General features: G+C 43.4%; 1 protein-coding gene across 2 annotated transcripts in view; it reads right to left on the bottom strand.

The window, feature by feature from the left end:
• Window positions 1-377: 377 nt before the first annotated feature.
• The window catches only part of LOC110497850 (fibroblast growth factor receptor-like 1), a 45572-nt gene continuing 23061 nt past the window's right edge, over window positions 378-22888 (bottom strand). The window contains exons 3-7 of one of the 2 annotated variants that reach the window (XM_036954811.2): window positions 18736-19008; window positions 4454-4540; window positions 4045-4329; window positions 2585-2938; window positions 378-1973 (exon numbers count right to left, since the gene is read on the bottom strand). In XM_036954811.2, coding sequence (XP_036810706.2) covers window positions 1552-1973; window positions 2585-2938; window positions 4045-4329; window positions 4454-4540; window positions 18736-19008 — 1421 coding nt within the window. In that variant the 3' untranslated portion in view covers window positions 378-1551. Of the gene's footprint in view, window positions 1974-2584; window positions 2939-4044; window positions 4330-4453; window positions 4541-9459; window positions 9921-18735; window positions 19009-22888 lie in introns of those variants that run through there. The other variant, XM_090211283.1, reaches the window with a different exon arrangement.

Genomic DNA, 22888 nt, shown 5'->3' on the forward strand with positions numbered 1-22888 from the left:
GGTGTACTCTTGCAAGGGCCATCACTCCTGTGAGAGCACTTTCTATCTCTGTCTGTATCTATTCCAGCACCACTGGCCCTTTGCTGGCTGCCCTCTGAATCACCCTGTGTAGACTAGGCTCTTCCAGCCATGTCGGGAAGAAAGCTGACCTGCCTTTTGTAGGGGCCTCCTAATGGTCCTTACCTAGCAGGGCAGCTAACGGTCACTGAACCCATCCCTTCATTCCCAGTGGAAGCCTATGGGGTTTTAAGCCGGTGGGCTGACCGGAGACTTTTTACAATTCTCATTTTCAGAGGTCATTCATAGTATAGATTGATTTTTATAATTGAGGCCTCAACCAAGTTCCTGTAAAGAATTGAGGCCATGAACCAAATCTATTTGCATGTCCTTTTATCAAATCAACTTTTTTAATGGGGGTATATCATACAAGATTGTCAAACAACCAATTGTGTATAAGTACTTGCATAAACTATGATTATCCTTATTGGCATTGTCTTTCATATTACATTGCAACTACAGAACCTTATTAAATGTACCTTTTGAAAAAATCTAAATGCATGTAAAATGCCTGACTTTTAAAAATAGTCTCCATGACATCTAAAATGTGGTTGAATTAGACTGCGGACTATGTATTCAATGCAACACGGGATATTTGCAAGGATTCTACAAAACACAAAAGGCTAGTGGTGGTAACGTTTGGATTCTGGCAATTATATTTAGCGAGTCCAGTCAACATTCTATTTGCAGTCTTTGATATGGACATGATTCACATACCAAATAAATGCTAACAATGTATTTTCATATTGCCTTTTTTGTGATTGAAAAACAGGATTATTGGTGGCACATCAATAGTGGTCAGGGTTAAATGGATGTGCATTTGAACAATAAAGAAACATCAAAATCAAAGGGGCTACCTGAGTATGAGCGTAATACCAGCCCTTTTGTATTGTATTCCATACCGCCTTCAACATCACCTAGCAGAGCTTAAGTACTGTATCTTGTACCCAACATAAGAGGTAAAGGTCAAAACTGACCCTAATCCTTGTTGGTTAGTTGATATGGGTAAACAAGTTAATGATGGATTATTTATGTATTTACTGATGGATATGCACTCTCAGTAAGTCTGAATAGCTGCCTTTAACGCATTGCAGAATATTTTGGTGATTTAAGTGCACATCAGGGTTCAGTGGTTTTGATATGAAAAAAAGTAGCACCAAGGACCAGGCAGGTTTGCAGGTACAGTAAAAACCATACATTGTCATTGGAAGATGTTATTTTAGTTGAGAAATCACTAGGGCAGCCATTTATGCACTAACCTCTAAAACTGCTCATGTACCATCACCTTAATTTCACTGTTGTACAGTACTGAATGATCATTATAAAGCCCCAGTTAGATCAAGATCTAGCACAGGCAAGGTGACAGTTCAAAGAGCAGCCCCAGATGTGTTTAACCAGAGAGCTGTTCTCTGAGGTTCAGTCCAAAGCTCAGACCTTCGCTTTACGATGCAATCCTTTAGAGGCGCAGAGAGGGGGACAACATTTGGCACATGGCTAACACTGAAAGTGAATGTGCTGGTGCACCTTCCCGTCCACGTGGGAGTGTGTGTGAGTGTGGATGTCATTGTAGATTTTGGGATAGATTTTGGGGGGGAGAGCAGAGCCCCCTTGAGTGAGGAGAAGCTGCTGCTGAGCCAGATACTCCTCATAGTTTATGGAGCCCAGGCAGTCCTTCTCTGGGCTGGAGGAAGGGGCCACAAAGCTCCTGTCCCTCTCCCGGTAGGGCAGCCGGTGGGAGGCCTGCAGGACCTGGGCAGATGCAGTGCTGGTTGGGGAACAGTGCTTTTTACTCTGGCAGAACCACAGCAGCACTGTACCAAAGATGAACACCATGCCAGCAGGGATGCCAATGATGACAGGCCAAGGGAGGGGGCTGGAGGCTGGGGTGAACATCGGGGTGATGGGTGGCTTGGTGTCTGCAGGAGAGGGCCCCATAAAAAGAAGGATCAGTCAACATGGAGTCAATCATTCTAAACAATAAAGTTGAACAAAGAAGTAGCTACACATGCAGAGAGAGTCTTGGTAGAGAAATGAATAGTGCTGAGCGATTAACCAATATTTTGGTCGGTTCAATTATTTGAATTTAATGTCGTTTTTTTTGTGAGCTCAATGCTCAGTTTCTGTAGAGATAACTCAGATAAGCAGTAAATGGGCAGTCACTACCATCATGGGACTTTTATTAATTGTTTTATTCTGTTGTTACAGCATTCAACCCACATAAGGCATAGTGCAATTAACGTAAAAAAACATTTGCTAAACCAAAATCAAAAACATGATTATCTTTTTAATAACTGAACCGAAACTGAACCAACCTCAAAAAGCACTTATCGCTCAGCACTCTAAATCACTGCAGTGGGTCAATACTACATTGTTCACCAATACAAAGCTCACAAGAACCTGTGGAAGAAGAAACAGAGGAGTTGTGTACAATGGGAAATATTTTGAAAGTTGGATTGTTGGGAGGCCAGGTAAGAGTTTATGGGGGGTATGATGTACTAAAGGGCAGGCAGCCTGGCACTGGTATTACCTGGCAGAACGGTGAGGAAGGCGCTGCGGAAGCTGTAGCCCATGGTGTTGGCGCCCAGACAGATGTACATGCCAGAGTCCTCCTCCTTGGCACGGGTGATGAGCAGCTTGTTGAGGTAGGAGCCATCAGGGCGTGACCACACCTCTCCCGTGGGCAGAACCACGAAGTGATGGTCGCCCACCTCAATGGTGGAGTTGTACCGACTCTCCTCGTTGGACTCCACACGCTTGAGCCACTGGATGACGGGTTTGACATCGCTCCTCACTTTGCACTGGAATGAGGTAGTCCCACCGTAGTCCACTGTGGTGTTGACTGGGTGAGTGCCTGTCAGGATGGGCTTGGAGTTGGTCTGCTCTGCAGAGAGACATAATGGACAAACTGTCACAGACATCCCACATTTCCCACATGGCTGACTCTTTGCCTGAACCAGCGCAGATGTCCATACAGTTATTAGAGAGAGAGAGAGAAATAGCACATGTGATTAGTTTCCTCTCTCTCTGCTCCTAGTTGTACAGCACACACGTCTCGTGTGTTTGGGTGGGGGGGCAGGCAGGCAGCTGGACCTTAATCAGCTCAGATTGGAGGGGCTTGGGGTTTAGCAGCCACCTCCTCCTCACCCCACACACCAGAACACAACACTCATTCTCAGACCTGCGGTCAATATGCTTCTCATCTTCATGATTAGATGAGCACATTCATCCATGGAGCAGGGATATGAGTAACATTCATCCATAGAGCAGGGATACGAGTAACATTCATCCATGGAGCAGGGATACGAGTAACATTCATCCATAGAGCAGGGATACGAGTAACATTCATCCATAGAGCAGGGATACGAGTAACATTCATCCATGGAGCAGGGATACGAGTAACATTCACCCATGGAGCAGGGATAGGAATAACATTCATCCATAGAGCATGGATACGAGTAACATTCATCAATGGAACAGGGATACGAGTAAACATTCATCCATGAGCAGGGATATGAGTAACATTCATCCATAGAGCATGGATACGAGTAACATTCATCAATGGAACAGGGATACGAGTAAACATTCATCCATGGAACAGGGATACGAGTAAACATTCATCCATAGAGCATGGATACGAGTAACATTCATCAATGGAACAGGGATGTGAGTTAAGACTTACTGATCAAACTCAAAGTAAGGATCTCCAAAAGGTTGTGGTTCCACCTCAAATCCAGACCCAACATTACTACGATTACGTGGCAATTGTACCACTGCTGACCAGATTGATTTTCATCTATGATAGCCAAAAATGATCATTATCACAACATCCATAGAACTCGGTCTGAAGGACTGTGATATATACTACATTATTATCTGGTTCCTTCCCCTGAGGATTCTACCACATACATTAGTTATGAGATCTTTCCAGGTGGACTGGCTCGTTAAGTGTATTTATGACTCTGATCTCTGTGACTCTCTGATACTTACGTATGACCTCCACTTTGTAGGTGGCGTTGATCTCTCCGGCTCGGTTGGAGACCCTGCAGGTGTACCTGCCGCTGTTCTCCGGGGTCAGGTTCCTCAGGCTCAGGGTCCACTTCTTCTGGCGCCCCTCGCCCACTTCACTCTCCGTCAGTGGCCTGTCGTCCTTCAGCCACACGATGTCTGGCCGAGGGTTACCGCTGGCCGTACACTTCAGCCGCACAGAACTCCCGACGGGCCGGGCGATCACACGCTTCCTCATTTTAGCAGGCTGGGTGAAACGGGGACGAACTTTGGGAAAAAGAGGAGGGAGAGTTTTGGGTTTAATACCTTGCAGAGATGGATACGAAAATCATAGAATAAGACTCAATGTAATGCAATTAACTGTAGTAATGTTACTTTTTTATGATCCTACCTAGTTTTCCTGATAGGCCGTCAGGGCCATACTCTGAGTCCACCCCACCAGGGACCCCTGGCCCAGTCTTATCAGCGCCAGAGTAATCTGTAAGGGAAAGGGGACAGAACATATCACTGTGAGAGAAAATAACGTTTTATCATTGCGGGCAAAAGATGCAGACTTTTCAACATAGAATTTAACATGGTATAATCGTTATGCCCAATAGGCACACAGAAAAGGCCTTAGAGGTCTTAACAGAGGGTGATGACAGAGATTATGAGGTAAGCCTATTAGGGTTTCACTAGTGGTGAAGGCTTCTGTGGCTGTTTGGGCTAATATCAACTAGAGTTCCCTTCTAGTTCTGATCTCAGATGGGTGTTTGTCTTGATTATTTCAAAGTTTGCAAACGATTGATATAATCGATTCGCATTCAAAAACAGCATCTGATCACTATCAATGAAGTTGTTATTATGGAGTAGACACTGGTTGTTAGTGAGAGTCTCTGTTTCACTGCTCCTTTAACCCAGGACACAAGTATGAAGCAGAGGGTTCAACAAACAGTGGGGGGAAAAATTCAGTTGAATTCAATGCTATTTGTTTCACACTTTTTACAATGTCATTGACACGGCCCACTTGACAAAGCGCCCCCAGCCAAAGAGGCACAGTAAAACACTTGACTCCATCTGAGTAAATGTAGCATTTCTAGATAGGATACACTGAGGGGGTGCATGCTAAGGTCACACGCTGTAACATTTGGGAGTAATATGATCAGTTTTCATAAGTGCAGCTCTGGGAGACAGCTGTGGAGTTGATGTCATTGACTGACTGACTTCATGTGGTGGAGCTGAGGCATGGCTTCGTGAAAATATAATCAGTGAAACATAATAGATTGTTTGTAATGCATATCTACTTTGTGAGGTAGACATTGATTAATTTATGGTGCATATTAAGGTCCATGCCAATTACTACCATTTGGAATACCAAACATTATGACTGATCAACCAAAGCAAAGCAGAAGATCAACCAAAGCAGAGCGTCAGATAGATTACACATGATTCTACTGCACTTCATGCTATTAGTCATTCACAAACATTCAAATATTTTCCAATATTCCAGCGCTGAGTTTGTCATTTTTTTCGTAGCCTACTATTTGAGGCTTCAGACTCAAATGTTTCCGCTATTCAATTGTAATATTGACGTCAAACACATTTCATAAGTATAGTGAATGTGTTATACAGTACTTAGAAAAAATGTTTCATAAGGCATATTTCATAAATATGAAGGTGCACAGTACAAATATGAGCAAAGCCATGCACCGAACTTGAGCTCAGTGTAGCCACCAGTAAAATGTCTCGAATGCAGTTTGGAACACTTGATTCCCACTCCGCGTTTGAATAGGGCAGGTAGAGACCAGATGTGGCTTCTAACCCCCCACTCTAGCCGCCCTCCGACTCTCCCCAAAGCTCTCTAGAGTTCTTCGGGCACAAACCCTCCATTGTCTCTCCCCTCCAGCACCAGCCCCAGCCATGATGTCATGGCTATTTAAGGGCTTTAACTGGCCAACTATAATAACCCATTCCTTTTAAAAAAACAGCCTCCATTGGAAGAAATATTTCTCTGTTGCTCACTTGGGCTCTCCACATTCCTCCCGGTTCCTGAACCTCCAAATCTAAATAGAACCCAGTCCCACACTGCCGGGATTTTCTTTTCACATTTTCTTTGTTCCTGAATCTACTTCCTCTCTATTTTTTGGAGGTCTTAGAAACAATGCCACCCTTTATGACTCTAGGCCTATACTACTATCCCAGGCTGCTATAGTCTTTACACAATGTTGGCTCACCGGACCCAGAGACTGGGGGGAGGTAGGACATCTCAGTGCTACCACATAATTGTTATTGTTGGAATACTGAAAAATACAATTATCATTAAAAGGACAGGACTTGGATGACTCCCTGTCAGTCCTTTTTGTGTCCCCTCTCGCTTCTTGAGAGGGGCCCCATCCTCCCTGATCAAATAGCAACTAAGAGCAACAATCCACTAGGGTTTTGCAGGGCACAACATTTAAGGGATAAAACATTTGTATTCCAATTGTATCCTCAGAATGGAAAATAAATTCTAAATACAGTACAATTGTACATTTTGACATGGGAGAGAAAGGCAAATACCCACACACCCAGGCATATTTGGTTACAGAGATACTGTTGGGAAGGCAGGCAAAGTAAATGGCTAACAACAACCGAAGTGAATTGAATCCATTCAAACTGTCTCTGTAGTCTACTGTATCACTGGGTCTGGTGCGCTCCCCTTTTTGTCTCCTCTTCATTCACAAATCCAGCCACAGGAAATAGATCACCCTCACTCCCCTGGCCTTGAGCTTCAACTGAATCAAAGGAAAAGGCCCCATCATTCTGTGTGTCACAATGAGTTCCAGATGTTGTTGGGGACATTCTCATGTCCAGAGAAAGTAAGGAGTAAGTGGCCTTACATCACCACACTCTGGAAACCTCCAAACAACCACCATATGTTATCAGCCACACATAATGCAGTGTATCTGAACAGACAACAAAGTCTGTACTATCACTACTACTACAGCACTACTACTATCGCTACCACTGTACTATAGATATTTAAAGTGTCCATGTAGAAATGAAGGCTACCATGATCTCCTCTTTGTTTACATGGTTTGTGCAATCACTGTGTTAGAATATAAGCTTTACACTGTGCAACTTGTAAAATGTATCTATCTGGCTGTCTTTCAGTGTGGCAGTCATGTCCAAGTCTTGCAGCAGGAGGGGTGGAGCTGGGGGTGTATGAGAGGGATGAGGGGGGTCAGTTGTCAGGAGACCACCCCAAACAGCCAGCTGGGGGGATTGGGGAGGCGCCATGTTGCACTGGTTGACCAGATTCTTGGGATACCCAACTAACAATTCTATGGAGAGAAAACGTTTTTGTAATGTTAACCTAATGTTCCCTTAGTTTGAGTGTCCAATTTTCCATTTGGGAAACATTCTCTTTTAGCAAAAACCTTCTGAGAACCCTTTTAGCATGTTTTGGTGTTAAAGTTAGAACACTCTCCATGTCAGGCAGAGCGTATCTAGAAAGTGGTTACAATGTTCTCTATATTAATGTTCTAAATGCGTTTTATGGGACTTTGCAAGAACATTCATGTGTCCAGTTTTCTGAGGATTAGAAAAATATTCCATCAACATTCGGCCAAACATACACAGAACATGGTTGTCATGTTCTCAGAATATCAGTGGTGTAAAGCAAAGTAAAACATTTTTTTGGGGGGGTATCTGTAATTTACTTTACTATTTATATTTTTAACAACTTTCACTGCACAACATTCTTAAAGAAATGCTTTACTTTTTACTCCATACATTTTCTCAGACACCGAAAAGTACTCGTAGCAGGACAGGAAAATGGACTAATTCACACAATTATCAAGAGAACGTCCCTGGTCATCCTCACTGCCTCACTAAACATGAGTCGTTTGTAAATTATGGCTGAGTGTTGGAGTGTGCCCCTGGCTATCTGTAAATAAAATAAAAAACAAGAAAATGGTGCTGTCTGGTTTGCTTAATATAAGTCCCTTTAAAACTTTTACTCAAGCAGGATTTTACTGGGTGACTTTCACATTAACTTGAGTCATTTTCTATTAAGGTATCTTTACTTTTACTCAAGTATGACAATTGGGTACTTTTTCCACCACTGCAGAATATACAATATGAATGTTCTAGACACACTGCAAATAGTCTGGGTAGCCATTTGACTAGATGTTCAGGAGTCTTATGGCTTGGGGGTAAAAGCTGTTTAGACGCCTCTTGGACCTACTAGACTTGGCGCTCTGGTACCGCTTGTCGTGCGGTAGCAGAGAGAACATTCTTTGGCAATTTTTAGGGCCTCCTCTGACACCACCTGGTATAGAGGTCCTGGATGGCAGGAAGCTTGGCCCCAGTGATGTACTGGGCCATTCTCACTACCCTCTGTAGTGCTTTGCAGTCGGAGGGCGAGCAGTTGCCATACCAGGCAGTGATGCAACCCGTCAGCATGTTCTTGATGGTGCAGCTGTAGAACCTTTTGAGGATCTGGGGACCCATGCCAAATCTTTTCAGTCTCCTGAGGGGGAATAGGTTTTGTCGTGCCCTCTTCACGGCTGTCTTGGTGTGCTTGGGCCATGTTAGTTTGTTGGTGATGTGGACAGCAAGGAACTTGAAGCTCTCAACCTGCTCCACTGCAGCCCCTGTCAATGAAAATGGGGGGTGCTCGGTCCTCTTTATCCTGTCGTCCACAATAATCTTCTTTGTCTTGTTGGCAAGGCTAGGAACTCACACAGTACTTTTAACATAGTGTTTTCAACTTACATATTTGACATACATGTGCATACAATGTGCATGTTCATTTATACAGTCATTATTATTCTACATGTCCTCAGCTGGGATTTGAACTCACAAACTCTTGGTTCATGGTATTCAGATCCTCCTGCTATGCCACCATGTCTGTTTCAGTTATCAGTTAGACTATTCTCTCATCATTGATTTGATTTACTAATTGTTTTTACTTACTTATTGTTTTCTAATGTTCGTGGGGCATATTAACCTGTTTTAATGATACTCCTGAATCACTATGATCAATACAGGTTTTTCTTGAGTGTACTTTTAACAGAGCTGATCCTATTGCTTACACCTATCAAGTTGTTTATGGGGTTTTATGGTTTCTTTTGGACATGGCCTAACTGTACTCTCCCAGGACAGTGGTTAGGGTGTTCGTCATTAGTGCTGTTGGCACAGTATGTTAATGTAATTATTTGAAAACAGTTACAACACACTTATCTGATCTAATTAAAATGCGTTTCTCATTGAAAGATGGGAATCGGTAGAATTCTAGATAGATTTTCCTTTGAGATGCTCAGCTATCATATTTTTGTTCGATTTCGCTTGAGGGACTATGCTAGTCACTCAATTGGTTATCCTTCCGACTGGCGGCAGGATGAGTTAGATATTAATTTAAAAGTAATTCTGTACCACGTGTGTGATGCGAGGAGCATCACTTCCTCTTATCTTCCCTCCGCTACGCGAGTGAGCGAGAAGTGGATGTAGAAGACTCCGTAGGTTAGTTTTGAGTGTAGAGTATATTCCTTTTTGGGTGAAGCTTGCTCCTCCTAGGAGTGCTCTGCAGTGTCTTTTTGTCTTAACTGTTTTCTTACAGGTCGACACCGTGCTACGAAGCAGGGTGATGTGTTTGGGCAAACCTGTTCCCGGCGCTAGGCTAAACGTTAGTTGTCTCACTGCGAATTGCGTTGCTTGTTAGCTTCAGCTGGACGTTAAGCCTCTTCTCTCTGGAGATTGAGGCTGGGTACCGAGCCTACCCAGGCTAGGTGAGTTTGGGTGTTCTCTAGCTAAACACCGTTGCTCTTCGCATCCTCGTTAGCATTCTTTCATACTGGCTCGAGGTGCAGCTGTTTCCGGAGTGAGATTCAAAACTCGCGCCTCACTAATCTCGCGAGAGTTTGCCAGTCAGTTCTCAGGACCTATTCTCACACGGTCTATTACTGTAGCAGTTGAGTTTGGCTTCTCACATCCATACCTTTTGGGGATTGTGAGTGGAATTTCCCGAAATATATTCTGATATCCCTAGAATAAATTATTATTTAATTCACATATAGCCCTGAGAACAGAACTACTTTATACTTACACCTGATATACTATTAAAGAGGTGTAATGCAGATTATATGTTCTATAAGACATACACTACATGTCCAAAAGTATGTGGACACCTGCTAGTCAAACATCTCATTCCAAAATCATGGGCATTAATATGGAGTTGGTCCCTATTTTGCGGTTATAACAGCCTTCTGGGAAGGCTTTCCAATAGATGGTGGAACATTGCTGCAGGGATTTGCTTCCATTCAGCCACGAGCATCAGTGAGGTTGGGCACTGATGTTGGGCGATTAGGCCTGGCTCGCAGTTGGTGTTCCAATTCATCCCAAAGGTGTTTGATGGGGTTGAGGTCAGGGCTCTGTGCAGGAGTTCTAGGATTCTGAACGCTCTAGATATTAAACCAGCCTGGGCAGAGTGTACAGTGTATTCGGGAAGTATTCATACCCCTAACACTGTTTCCACATTTTGTTACGTTACAGCCTTATTCTAATTATTTTTTTCTTTTTTTTTACAGAAATACCTTATTTACATAGGTATTCAGACCCTTTGCTATAAGACTTTAAATTGAGCTCGGGTGCATCCTGTTTCCAAACTGAGCAATCGGGGAGAAGGGCCTTGGTCAGGGAGATCCAGAGTTCCTCTGTGGAGATGGGAGACCCTTCCAGAAGGACAACCATCTCTGCACCGCTCCACTAATCAGGCCTTTATGGTAGAGTGGCTAGGCGGAAGCCACACCTCAAATTAAAAGGACATGACAGCCCACTTGGAGTTTGCCAAAAGGCACCTAAAGGACTCTCAGACCATGAGAAACAAGACTCTGGTCTGATGAAACCAAGATTGAACTCTTTGGTCTGAATGCCAAGTGTCACGTCTGGAGGAAACCTGGCACCATCCCTACGGTGAAGCATGGTGGTGGCAGCATCATGCTTTGGGGGTGTTTTTCAGTGGCAGGGACTGGGAGACTAGTCAGGAGCAAGGGAAAGATTAACAGAGCAAAGTACAGAGAGCTCCTTGATGAAAACCTGCTCCAGAGCACTCAGAACTGGGGTGACAGTTCACCTTCCAACAGGACAACGACTAAGCACACAGCCAAGTCAATGCAGGAGTGGCCTTATGACAAGTCTCTGAATGTCCTTGAGTGGCTCAGCCAGAGCCTGGACTGATCTAACATCTCTGGAGAGAACTGAAAATAGCTCACCAAATACAGGTGTGCCGAGCATGTAGCATCATACCCAATAAGACACAAGGCTGTAATCACTGCCAAAGATGCTTCAACAAAGTACTCAGTAAAGGGTCTGAAAACTTATGTAAATGTGATACGTTTTTGTTATAAATTTGTAAACATTTCTTAAAAACCTGTTTTTGCTTTGTCATTATGGGTTATTGTGTGTAGATCGAGGGAAAAAGCGATTTAATACATTTTAGAACAAGGCTGTAATGTAACAATGTGGAAAAAGTGGAGGGGTCTGAATACTTTCCGAATGCACTGTACATTCCTCAGTGCTCCAAGTTCTCCAATGAACTGCGTCAACTTGGGCTAAGGTGAACTCAAGGTTCCATGTCTCAAGCCAGTGAAAGCACTGGACCTTCATGTCTTCGGCTGAGGAGTTGGGACTGGACCAGTACCCTATCATGGACCCCATTGTTGCGGCCATGATTCTCCCAGACAAGGAGATCATTGGTAGATCTCACCAGTGTCCTCCGGGAACTCATCGGGCTGCTGTGTCATGTACATGTTGACGTACACGACACAGATCGTGTACATCAACATCATGAGCCCCAGGGGGCATGGAGGTGGATAAGGCTGTTAGCACCATTTCCCTGTTCACGTGACCTGGGAGCAGGACCTTTGGTAGGAAGGCAGGATTAGGCTGCAGAGTAGAGCTCGCTTTACCCGGGACATCGACGATAACACTCATTACTTAAAGGTGAAGCTTGAAGCTCGCCAACTCTCTTGGTAGAGGCGAGGGCCACCAGAAATGCTGTCTTAAGATGGATGTTTTCGTGCTGGTCAAGGACAGTCAGGTCTTGAGTGAACCAAGGGCTATATCTGTTCCTGGTTCTACATTTTTTGAATGGGCGTGCTTATTTAAGATGGTGAGGAAGGCACTTTAAAGAATAACCAGGCATCCTCTACTAACGGGAAGAACTCAATATCCTTCTAGGATACCCGGGCCAGGTCGATTATAGAAAGGCCTGCTCGCTGAAGTGTTTTAGGGAGCGTTTGACAGTGATGAGGGGTGGACGTTTGCCTGCAGACCCATCACGCACGCAGGAAATGAGGCAGTGATTGCTGAGATCCTGGTTGAAGACAGCAGAGGTGTATTTAGAGTGCAAGTTGGTCAGGATGATATCTAAGTGGGTGCCCATGGTTATGGATTTAGTGTTGTACCTGGTAGGTTCCTTAACTTCTTGTTAACTTCTTGGGGGCAGTATTGGATGAATAAGGTGCCCAGAGTAAACTGCCTGCTATTCCGTCCCCAGATGCTAATATATGCATCGTATGAATAGTATTGGATAGAAAACACTCTGAAGTTTCTAAAACTGTTTGAATGATGTCTGTGAGTATAACATAACTCATATCGAAGGTGAAAACCTGAGACAAATCCAACCAAGAATTGGGAAATCTGAAGTTTGTAGTTTAATTTAAGTGATTGCCTATCCAATATGCTGTGTCTATGGGGCCAGATTGCAATTCCCAAGGCTTCCAGCAGATTTCAAGTCTTTAGAAAGTTGTTTGATGCTTCTATTGTGGAAGGGAGTCGAATAAGAGCTGTTTCAACAAGTAGACGGGCTGTGGCCAATCAGTTGTTTACTGCGCGGTCACGCGGGCGCGCCGTTCCATCTTTTTCCTCTCTAATGAATACGCTATTGTCCGGTTGGAATATTATTGAAGATTTATTATAAAAAGACCCTAATGATTGATTGTAAACATCGTTTGACATGTTTCAACAAACTGTAATGGAACTCTTTTGACTTTTCGTCTGGATTTTGCGCTCGCGCATTGTGCCTTTGGAATAGTGAACTAAACGCGCAAACAAAACGGAGGTATTTGGACATAAATATGGACGTAATCGAACAAAAACAAAACTAACATTTCTTGTGGGAGTCCTTGAAGTGCATTCCGATGAAGATCAGCAAAGGTAAGTGAAGATTTATAATGCTATTTATGACTTTTGTTGACTTTTGGTGGGTAACTGTATGGCTTGCTTTTGTGGCTGAACGCTGTTCTCAGATTATTGAATATTGTGCTTTTGCCGAAAAGCTTTTTTGAAATCTGACACAGCGGTTGCATTAAGAACAAGTTTATCTTTAATTCTATGTAAAACATGTATCTTTCATCAAAGTTTATGATGTGTATTTCTGTTATTTGATGTGGCTCTCTGCAATTTCTCTGGGTGTTTTGGAGGCATTTCTGAACATGGCGCCAATGTAAACTGAGATTTTTGGATATAAATATGAACTTGATCAAACAAAACATACATGTATTGTGTAACATTGAGTCCTGGGAGTGTCATCTGATGAAGATCGTCAAAGGTTAGTGATTAATTGTATCTATATTTCTGCTTTTTGTGACACCTCTCTTTGGTTGGAAAATGGCTGAATGCTTTCTGTGACTATGCTTTCGCCGAAAAGCCTTTTTGAAATCGGACACTGGTTGGATTAACGAGAAGTGTATCTTTAAAATGGTGTAAAATACTTGTATGGTTGAGGAATTTTAATTCTGAGATTTCTGTTGTTTTGAATTTGGCGCCCTGCAATTTCACTGGCTGTTGGCGAGGTGGGACGCTAGCGCCCCGAACGATCCCAGAGAGGTTAATAATTTGTGTGAGATTGAGGGCATCTAGCTTAGATTGTAGGACGGCCGGGGTGTTAAGCATATCCCAGTTTAGGTCCCCTAACAGTGCGAACTCTGAAGATAGATGGGGGGCAATCTATTCACATATGGTGTCCAGGGCACAGCTGGGGTCTATAACAAGCGGCAACAGTGAGAGACTTGTTTCTGGAAACGTGGATTAAAAAAAAAAAAGTAGATGCTCGAATTGTTTGGGCAGACCTGGAAAGTATGACAGAACTCTGCAGGCTATCTCTGCAGTATATTGCAACTCCGCCCCCTTGGGAATTTCTATCTTGTCGGAAGATGTTATAGTTAGGGATGTAAATTTCAGGATTTTTGGTGGCCTTCTTAAACCATGAGTCAGACACTGTTAGGACATCAGGGTTGGTAGAGTGTGCTAAAGTAGTGAATAAAACAAACTTAGTGAGGAGGCTTCTAATGTTAACATGCATGAAACCAAGGCTTTTACAGTTACAGAAGTCAACAAATGAGAGTGCCTGGGGAATGGGAGTGGTGCTGGGGGCTGCAGGGCCTGGGTTAACCTCTACATCACCGGAGGAGGAGTAGGATAATGGTATGTCTAAAGGCTATAAGAACTGGTCGTCTAGTGCGTTCAGAACAGAGAGTAAAAGGAGCAGGTTTCTGGGTGCGGAAGAATAGATTCAATGCATAATGTGAGTACAGTGGAGATAAACCTAGGCATTGAGTGACGATGAGAGAGGTTTTGTCTCTAGAGGCACCATTTAAGCCAGGTGAGGTCACCGCATGTGTGGGGGGTGTAACAAAAGCACTATCTAAGGCATATTGGGCAAGGCTAGGGGCTCTACAGTGAAATAAGATAATAATCACTAACCAAAACAGCAATAGACGAGGTATATTGACATTAGGGAGAGACATGTGTAGCTGAGTGATCATAGGGTCCAATGAGTAGCACTAGATGAGTCAGGGAGCCAATTCCGTAGTCGCTGCTACGCTAGGTGAGCTGGAGACACAGCGATTCAGACAGCTAGCGGGCCGGGGCTAGCAGATGGGCATCCAACGACATAGCAACGGAAGAGCCTATTGAAACCACCTCGGACGGTTATGTCGACAGACCAGGCTCTGTGTCGGCAATAAAGGGTCCAGGCCAATTGGCACAAGAGCTATTGTAGCCCAAGAATTGGCTGGTGGACCTCTTTGGCTAGCTGGGAGATGGGCCTAGCTCGAGGCTAGCTCCAGGCTAACTGGTGCTTTTGGACAGAGACGTTAGCCAAGAGTAGCCACTCGGATAGCAGCTAGCTAGCTGTGATAATCCAATGTAAAGGTGCAGCGCTTGCGGTAGGAATCTGGAGATGTGGTAGAGAAAAAGCAGTCCGATATGCTCTGGGTTGATATCACGTTGTGCAGACTGGCAGGAATTGACCGGGCTGAAGCTGGCTAATGTCCGAGTTAACGGTTAGGATCGCTAGCACTGGCTAACTGACAAAATATATACGAAGTAAACGATATATACACAGGACTGGATGGGACAAGACAAAAACATACATCCAACTGCTACGCCATCAAGCCAGCTAAAGGTGAAGACCGCTAGCCGTGGCTAACAGTGACTACTAGCTAGTAGCTAGTTAGCTGGCTAGCTTCTGATGGTGGGTCCAGTTATAAGGTATAAAAATAGCAGATTCATACCACATTGGGTGAGGTGGGTTGCAGGAAAGTATATTTAGATTGTAGGTGGAAAGTGAGATTAAAATATATACGAAAATAACTTGCCAACCACCTGTCAGGTGGATGGATTATCTTGGCAAAGCAGAAATGCTTACTAACTTGGATGAAAACAAATTTGTGCACAACATTAGAGAGAAGCCGTTTGTGCATATTGAACATTTCTGGGACCTTTTATTTCAGTTCATGAAACATGGGACCAACACTTTACATGTTGTGTTTATCTATTTTTTTCAGCATAAATCAAATCCATGATGAGAATAATCAGATGAACTGATACCAGACACGGACCTGGTGGCGTAGCAGGAAGATTGGAGTACCATGAACCAAGAGGTTGAGTTGAAATCCCAGGTGAGGGCATGTTGAATAATAATGACCGTATAAATGAACATGTACAATCTAATCATACATTTTAAATGCACTGTTTGTGACTATTCCTAATCTTGCCAACAGACAAAGATTAATGAATGGATTAGTGCTTCACCAATCATGGCCTTGATTGGCTAGACAACGATAAGACGTGATGTATAATATATTTTTATTTGGCTACAAATGTTCCTGCAATGTTCGCATGAAACATTTCTAGAACATTAATATCTTATGTTCTGAGAACAAGACAACCATGTTCTGTGTATGTTTGGTGGGACATTGATGGAATATTCTCCTAACCCACAGAAAACTGGGCACATGAATGTTCTTGCAATGTTCCCATGAAACATATCTAGAACATTCATATCTTACGTTCTGAGAACATAGTAACCATATTCAGGGTAAGTTCTATTTGACATTTTGGCAATGAGGCCCTTTATGAACTTGTGGATACCATTTTTATGTCTCTGCGTGCAGTTTGAAGGAAGCACAATTGCTAACTATTGTTAGCGCAATGACTGGAAGTCACTACGGGCCTTAAGCTTGAAAGCAGGCCAGGATATTGTCGCCACTGTTTCCCTGAACAGCACTTGAACTGACTGCAGTTGTTTCTTAATCTTTTTCTTTCTGAGCTCAAGTAAAAACAAACTCAAATGATGGATACTGTTCGCAGAGCTACATTGGAAGCTGGCCAGTATTACACTTCCCATTTACAACACACAAATAAATCTCCTCTCTGAAGACACTACCAGCCTTCCCCACCAGGCATTGAACTACATACAAAACACAGTAGGAAAAAAGAAGGAAGGGGGGGTTGTCTCTGTGGTCTTACAAAACAGAGATGTACAATGACTGCTGAGAGGCTAGTGTTGGGTTGTCACGCATTCACCACAAACGGTGGGAAAGGAAAACAGAACGAACTCCATCTGTATGAAGAACGAGGCCAAACAGTGGTGGAGATCAGAGAGGGTGAAAATAATGTTGTTCAGTAAAATAAAATACACATAAGAAAACAGTATGCATTAATAAAAAAAACATCTATTTCCTGTTTGGGAGTAGGTATCTAGTAATACAGGCAGGCAGGTTGAACAGGTTGAAGTTATCTTATACAATCTCACCCTGCTTCAGTGCTACTGAAGGCTAGAATACTTTTCATTGCATAGTACAGGGCTCCCGAGTGGCGCAAGACACTGCTTCTCAGTGCAAGAGGTGTCTCTGCAGTACCTGGTTCGAATCCAGGCTGCATCACATTTGGCCGTGATTGGGAGTCCCATAGGGCGGTGCATAATTGGCCCAGCGTCGTCCGGGCAGGGTAGACCGTCATTGTAAATAAGAATTTGTTCTTAACTGACTTGCCTAGTTAAATAAAAAACAGGAAGGCCAAGCTAGATAAATCAGTTGTGAGTTACACACAATACTGTGTAAGGAGAGATATGCTATCTATCATTTGGATAAATTGACTGACTCAATGATTTATACACTGTGCTGCACTGTGCAATCATAGAGATATTTCTGAACTGAGCATGGTCCAATGTGGGCAACCTGACACTGCAGGTTATTACTATCACAGCGAAGAGTTTACATGACGTAACAGCAATGTACAGTAAAATAATGTATTATAAGTACAGCAGACAGCCATGACATCGTGTGAACTTTGACATTCCTCCTCTTGGTGGGTCTATAGTGTATATCTAACCAGGAAAAATCAACAGTTTTGCACTCTTGTTGACATCTCAGTCAACTTCATATTGAACAGGAGCAAAAATAACTTTGTTAGAATCACATTTCCCCAGATCCGCATCCCGACCCTATGATACTCGCTACACAATGGACATCATTCTCTTTCCCCACTGTTATCCTGATCTGATTTATGTGATTAGAGTTCTACCCCAAAACAAGGCCAGTGTGAGAAACCATCACAAGACCAGGAAGCAGCTCCTCCGGTCGGCCCCTGCTCTCCCCTCTCCTCCCCTGCAGTAGGCTCTGGACCTAATTAGGCATCTTAGAGTAATTAAACTAAACAGAGCTTTCACGCTCCACTCCTCTCATTCATCACGCTCTACTCAAGCACGGAGCCATCCTACTGTACTGTATGTACAGAGGCAGAGAGAGCAGCACTACGGCCTTAGTGGAGGAAGTAGACCAGTGACCAGTAGCTTGACTTAACTTACTGAGAGTTTAAATGCTTGACTCTTGCACACCACATCATGTCCTCTTATATGCTTTACAGGGCTTCATAGGTTAATGTTAAGGTGAACATGTGTCTTGTTGGACTATTCCGAATTAAAGAGCCTCTGCTTTAACAATACAGAGTTTAGCCTGGGGATAGGGAAGAAGTTAAGATATGCTTGAGTCACCGAGGATGATGCAATATGAAACAACATCCCATGCTGCTGTTGACTTTGGGATTGAGCAGTATAGGATATAACAGATATAAGAGAGGGGGAGACTAACTTCAATCCCCTTTCCTAAATCCCCTTATTTCAGAGCCATGAATCCATGGTGCATGGTATTGTCTTTTAACATCTGCATATCGACACGATCTTGACCTGAGCGGAAGAGTTAAGTGACTGACTAAATCGCTTCCTCAAAAGATGATGGCAAGTTTTGAGTCATGGACATGGTTTCTGGGTAGCGTCATCGTAAAGGTGATTTCACGGTGAATGGTATTACTTGGCAAACAGTAATATACTGTAATGTAGAGCAGACTGCAAGACACCTTTCTACTTACCGATGACAATGAGGGTATAGTTGATATTAACGCTGCCGAAGCCATTGGTGGCTTTGCAGACGTAGGTTCCAGCATCCTCGGCCTCTACCTCCTTGATCTTCAGGCCCAGGCGGAGGATGCGGAAGCGGATCCAGCCGCTGTGGATGTTGCGGCCGTCCTTGGTCCACATGATGAGGGGTGGAGGGTCTCCCTCCACAGAGCATGGTAGCTTGATGGAACTCCCCAGGCGCACTGGCTGTCTGTGGGCCACCCTCTCAGACACCCACGGAGGACCTGGAGCAACACACACAAATTGAGTTGAACCATATGTATGTTCAACAACAGTCTTCATTTAATCTAGACATATAATACAGACTACATTGATATACATCAATAAACCACATAGTACTGTAACTCATCTCTAATTTGAACTGATTTGATACCAATTGATCTCTGACTTGGGCTGGATTGAATTAAGCAAAAACCCTTGAATGCTTTTTGGGAAGACGTGGGGGCTTATTCATTACCCCTTCTTTCGTCTGATTACGAGAGATGTTGAAACCAGATTGTAATAATTGGACTAGCCTTGTCATCCATTACAGACAGAGTTGGAGGCTCTGGCTCTGGTTGTATGTAGCGTGCGGGAGATCAAAGCGCAACGGAGAGGGCAGGGCCACTGTGGGGTGGACAGCAGCCCCGCTCCCTGCTCCTAATTGGCTCAGGTTGGCCTCCTCTGATCTGGTGAAGTGGAGCTGGCTCAGACAACCTGTGATAGTCAAGTTACTTAGGAAGCCTGCACAATTCACTGAGACAGCTTAAAGCAGCAGTAGTGCTGAACCAGATCACAACATAACAGAGAGAAACTGAGCACAGTGAAACAACAGAAATTAGCAGATGAGTAGGGTAAACAATGTGGAGAATGCAATGTAATTTAACAAAACAGTTACTGCTCTTAAAATTAGCACTTGGCATAGTCTGTCTTTCAATACAAATTGTCAGTCTGGTAGCAGTAAAACCTTTGGGAAGGCAGAATAAACAAGACCTCTCTCAACACACACTTAGTCACATTCCAACAGTGCATTTCACACATATGGTAAACAAGCAGTTCATTACAGAGATGGGGGTGTATAGGGAAGGGGGCTGCAGATAACTCCATTTGGGCCTTTATTGGTCACGTTGCTAACAGATGTGGCTGAACTCAACAGCAGGTAAAGGATCTGAAACCCTGGGCTGCCTGGGGGTAGTAACCCTTGGGGGAGGTGGACTTCAGGGTCTGTTCATTGTAATGGTAACAGACCCCTCACAAGTTGTGTGTACCATTTTTTTAAACTGCATTATCAACACACTAATCTACTAGACTGCATAAAGTGGACAGTCAAAGGGTGAGTGTACGCTATCCTTTCACTCCACTCTGACTGCTCCATGAGAGAAGGTGAACCCTATGCTATGTTAAATCCGTCTTACACACACACGCACTGACGTACTCCCAGATACGCACGTGGAGTGCACAGGCTCTGCCGTCCTCTTTGGCCTTCCTGTTCTGCAGCATGCACAGGAAATTGTAAGTGTCACTGTTTACGTCTGTGGGGAGAACGTGACCACAGTCTTTTTCGGGTTTTCAGCCGGCCCATATCTCACTCCTCTGCTACCATGAGAGTAGAACAGAGGGACTCAGTGTTCACTCCTCCTCAACAGACTATCTGCTCAGAACCACAGAGAGAGTGAGAGAGAGGTCACCGCACATGGAGGAAATACCCCCTGCCCAGCCTGAGTCTCAGCTTCACTAATTCATAAAGCTAATGAGTGTTTATCTAATGCAATCAACTGCTTCTAAATGTGCAATGACAACAGAGAAGCGACCTTCTACCACAGATTAAATAAACGACTAACTAATTTCTATCAACTAACCAGGCCTATAGCAAACTATCAAAATGCACTAATTCAGCATTATCAGAACAAAGCCTTTGGGGTCAAGTTTTTCTAACCCCACATTCTCTTTCTTCTGTATCATGAGAATGATCTTTTGGAGAAATGTTATTTTCAAAGAGCGCATTGTTTATGCAAGAAGAAGAAAATAGTATTTCTTTAGTGTTGTTAAAGAACTGAAAGCACTCACAAACACTTTTTTTGCCCCCCGAAAAAACACTTCGGCTTAATAAACTAGAAGAGGGCTTGGCAGCCACATCAAGTGCGTGGAATGTGCAACAAATGATTTCCTCCCTCCGTCTCTCCTCTTTAAAAGCCTTTTGATGTGCTTTGAAAAACAAGACATGAAGAGGTGCTGAAAGTCAAGGCCACCGTCTGAATAACGTAATAAGTGTTTGTGCAGTATGAATGACCACCATCCTCTCCTCAACAGAAATACTTCTCCTCCTCTATCTCAAGGACAGGTTCTTTTAAAATGGTAGCTGAAATGAAGCCTCAGATTAAATGCTTAGAGACATAGACCCTCCCTGTGAAGTAAATACTCAATAGGTCCATTGCAGTGACATCAGTTTGTAACTCTGTTACACACTTAGATTCAGTTTGTTCTTTTACATGATCTACTCTAACAAAGTCTGTTCATGTCAGTGGAGGAACTCTGTTACTAAACAGTGGGATGACAAATGGAACTCTGTTACTAAACAGTGGGATGACAAATGGAACTCTGTTACTAAACAGTGGGATGACAAATGGAACTCTGTTACTAAACAGTGGGATGACAAATGGAACTCTGTTACTAAACAGTGGGATGACAAGTGGAACTCTGTTACTAAACAGTGGGATGACAAATGGAACTCTGTTACTAAACAGTGGGATGACAAATGGAACTCTGTTACTAAACAGTGGGATGACAAATGGAACTCTGTTACTAAACAGTGGGATGACAAATGGAACTCTGTTACTAAACAGTGGGATGACAAATGGAACTCTGTTACTAAACAGTGGGATGACAAGTGGAACTCTGTTACTAAACAGTGGGATGACAAATGGATCTCTGTTACTAAACAGTGGGATGACAAATGGAACTCTGTTACTAAACAGTGGGATGACAAATGGAACTCTGTTACTAAACAGTGGGATGACAAATGGAACTCTGTTACTAAACAGTGGGATGACAAATGGAACTCTGTTACTAAACAGTGGGATGACAAATGGAACTCTGTTACTAAACAGTGGGATGACAAATGGAACTCTACTAAACAGTGGGATGACAAATGGAACTCTGTTACTAAACAGTGGGATGACAAATGGAACTCTGTTACTAAATAGTGGGATGACAAATGGAACTCTGTTACTAAATAGTGGGATGACAAATGGAACTCTGTTACTAAACAGTGGGATGACAAATGGAACTCTGTTACTAAACAGTGGGATGACAAATGGAACTCTGTTACTAAACAGTGGGATGACAAATGGAACTCTGTTACTAAACAGTGGGATGACAAATGGAACTCTGGAAGATTTACATCAAACGGGTCAGCACTTGAGTGTTTACACAACTGGTTTGCGTTATTAGTGTCCCTGTAAATGGAAAGCGATACATATGACCGCATGCATGAGCTTTCCCGTGTTGCCGTAATGGTGAAGGGCCTTATTTTAGCCGGGCTCTGCGTTAAAATGGAATCTTTCATGGTGAGCAAGAGGAGGTCTGGCGACTCACAGAATTAGCTCTGTTTTTCTTTGCTCAATTTGGTGATGGATTATTTTAAGAGAAAAGGGCACATTAAACAATAGGCATTCTTGTGATTCAGGCTAAATATATCTCTGGTTTTATTAACCGTTTGGAGGGGTTAAGCAACTGTTGATTCAACACGAGGACAAAGCTAGAGAGAAACAGAGCAGGGAATCAGAGAATGAGAAAGGAAGAGGGGAACACACAAGCAGACTGTAGTAGGCTGCCAGGCTTCAGTGATGTTCAGATGGGCTGGCAGCTCTTCCCTCCTTTCTGTTTTCTTCTTCAAAACACCTGTGGATTTGTAATGATGTGTACATGCATTTTTTCCTCTCTACGAGTGCTTTGGTCTTTCTCGTCATCACAAACAGGTCAATAAAGGAATGACTCCATTGCTGACAGACATTAGAATAGAGAACACCTGGGTCTCAAGAAACCGCACTCGGTGATCCATGCAATACAGTAAACAACACACTTACAGAGCATTCGGAAAGTATTCTAACCCCTTTTTCCACATTT

Source organism: Oncorhynchus mykiss, chromosome 19, assembly GCF_057628025.1.
Source record: "Oncorhynchus mykiss isolate SJ-2025 chromosome 19, ASM5762802v1, whole genome shotgun sequence".
Classification (NCBI taxonomy): Eukaryota; Metazoa; Chordata; class Actinopteri; order Salmoniformes; family Salmonidae; genus Oncorhynchus; species Oncorhynchus mykiss.